The following is a 2,077-nucleotide window of genomic DNA, read 5'->3' on the forward strand; positions in this document are numbered from 1 at the left end:
ACTCATCCTCATGCCTGATTGGGTTAGGGGTCGGGAGAGAGGTAGCGGCCAAGGAGAGACTGGCGTCTTTGTTCTCTTTTTTTCTTTTTCAGTGCTCATATATTGATGCTGATTTTAATAAATGTGGCTGTGGGCCTGTGAATGAGAAAGAAATATATCTGAGTGCTATTTATCATTTTGTAACTTGTCATTTTCTTTTTACAAGGACAACAAACCACTTGATGATGATGAAGATCGTAAAAATCCTCAGTATATCCCTAAGAAGGGAACATTCTATGAGCACGATGACCGAACGGCAGAAGATGATGCAGAAAAACCGTAAGACTCTTTTGAATGATTTGTTATCAACCTCTATGAGAAAGTAGTTACACTCATATATGGTAGTCATATGGAAGAAAGATCATAAGTATTCAGAAGTATTATCGAGAAGCACTGATCATCCAAAAATAAGAAACCATTTTTTTGAACAGTGTTCCAGAAGAACCAGTTGTCAAGAAGGAAACAGGCAAGAAGAAGGTGTGGAAGGAAGATGACAGATGGAACCATGACAAGTTTAATGAATTTGATCAAGCTCCAAAATCGAGGGAGGAACTTATAGCTATATATGGGTATGACATTCGCAATGAAGAGGGCCCCCCACGTGCTCGTCGCAGGAGGAGATATGGGTAGGGTAGGATTTTTTAGTTTCTTTTGTGGTGCAAGTTCTTTGTATTAAGGTTCTTCAGTAACTTACGCACACATTTTTCCCTTCCAGACGCGGCCCTAACAAATATACTCGCAACTGGGAGGATCTTGATGCATATGCAAAGCCCACACGAGGAGGCACTGTTCGGGGAGGTATTGGAAGAGGAGGAAACAGATCTTGGACAGGAAGTAGGAAGACTTTAGAGAATGAGGAAGAATTTCCAGCTTTGAACTCCTTACAGAACTCTAAAACAGTTAATGGATGATCCCCAGGCTGAACAAAATATTCCCAATTCAGAGTCCCCAAGAACTGACCAGCAAAGACCAATCCATGATGACCAAATATTAGGTAAGTCTCTTAAGAGGAAAAGTGCTTTATGTAGATTTTAAAATATTTTCTGTCTTAATGAAATGTTTTAGTGCATGTTACTAAAATGCATACTGTGTCATTCCTAGGCAACACTGATGGCCACAAACAGCTGCAGCCTCACCAGTCTCCTCAACAGCAGCATCATCAGAAGAATTCAATTGCAAGTCCACAAGTCCAGGATGTTAGGATGGAAAATCCAGGCAGGGGCAGAGGTGGCAGAGGGAGAGGACGTGGGGCAGGAAGAGGCAATAATAGGTAAGGTTGTGACAGTAGGAATAGTAAATATTTTCTGTTTTACTCTTCCACTTTCACTTTAGGTACTCAGAATTTCATTGTTCACTCTTGTGGAAAAGTTCAGGCAAAGGCATTTTATTGTTGAAAGTTCAGGATGGTAACCATCAATTACAAAATAAAATCTTTGGAAGGGAAGAGAACGAGGAAACTTTCCTTGAAGAAAAAGGGATTCCAGACTTATGACTACCTGTGCTATTTATAGCCACATACAAAGTACACACAACTCTAGCATGCTTTTTTGCATTCATATTCAAATTCCCTGGAAGAGTTGCTAAATTTAGATAACACTCTTAGATAAAAATAGCAATATGGAACTCAGCTTGGATTTTTCCAGAGGTTGTGTTATGGTCACAGATTGAAGAAGTTCTTTCAAAGTTGAGTCATCCTTTACTTTGAAATAAAATTGTCCTTTCAGGCATAACGATGAGCGAAGTCACAATTATCAAGAGAGCAGACCTGCTGGTCGTGGAGGCAGGGGTGGACACCAGCAGAGACCACCACAGCAGCACCCATCTCATGGCCCAAGAGAAATGGAGGAGATAACAGTGGATATGAAGAATATTAGTGTTAGTGCACAAAATCGTGAAGAACAGTTCAGAGGCAAAAACAGTAAGTAACTATATACGTATATATCAACCTTCCTCCTTACCTTTAATGAATGAATGCCTGTGGTGGATTGGTTGAATGTTTTTAAGATATTCAGTGGTTCCACTAAGTGATTCTCCTTCT

The 2,077-nt window shown here is 40.1% G+C and overlaps 1 protein-coding gene across 1 annotated transcript in view; it reads left to right on the plus strand.

Annotated features, from left to right (window-relative positions):
- Window positions 1-205: 205 nt before the first annotated feature.
- The window catches only part of LOC119594101 (protein CASC3-like), a gene marked incomplete at its 5' end in the record, with an annotated part of 13,963 nt that continues 12,091 nt past the window's right edge, over window positions 206-2,077 (plus strand). Inside the window, 6 exon segments of the mRNA XM_037943157.1 lie at window positions 206-318; window positions 471-665; window positions 755-932; window positions 934-1,033; window positions 1,141-1,309; window positions 1,764-1,957. Coding sequence (XP_037799085.1) covers window positions 206-318; window positions 471-665; window positions 755-932; window positions 934-1,033; window positions 1,141-1,309; window positions 1,764-1,957 — 949 coding nt within the window.

This window comes from Penaeus monodon, chromosome 33 (assembly GCF_015228065.2).
Source record: "Penaeus monodon isolate SGIC_2016 chromosome 33, NSTDA_Pmon_1, whole genome shotgun sequence".
NCBI lineage: Eukaryota > Metazoa > Arthropoda > Malacostraca > Decapoda > Penaeidae > Penaeus > Penaeus monodon.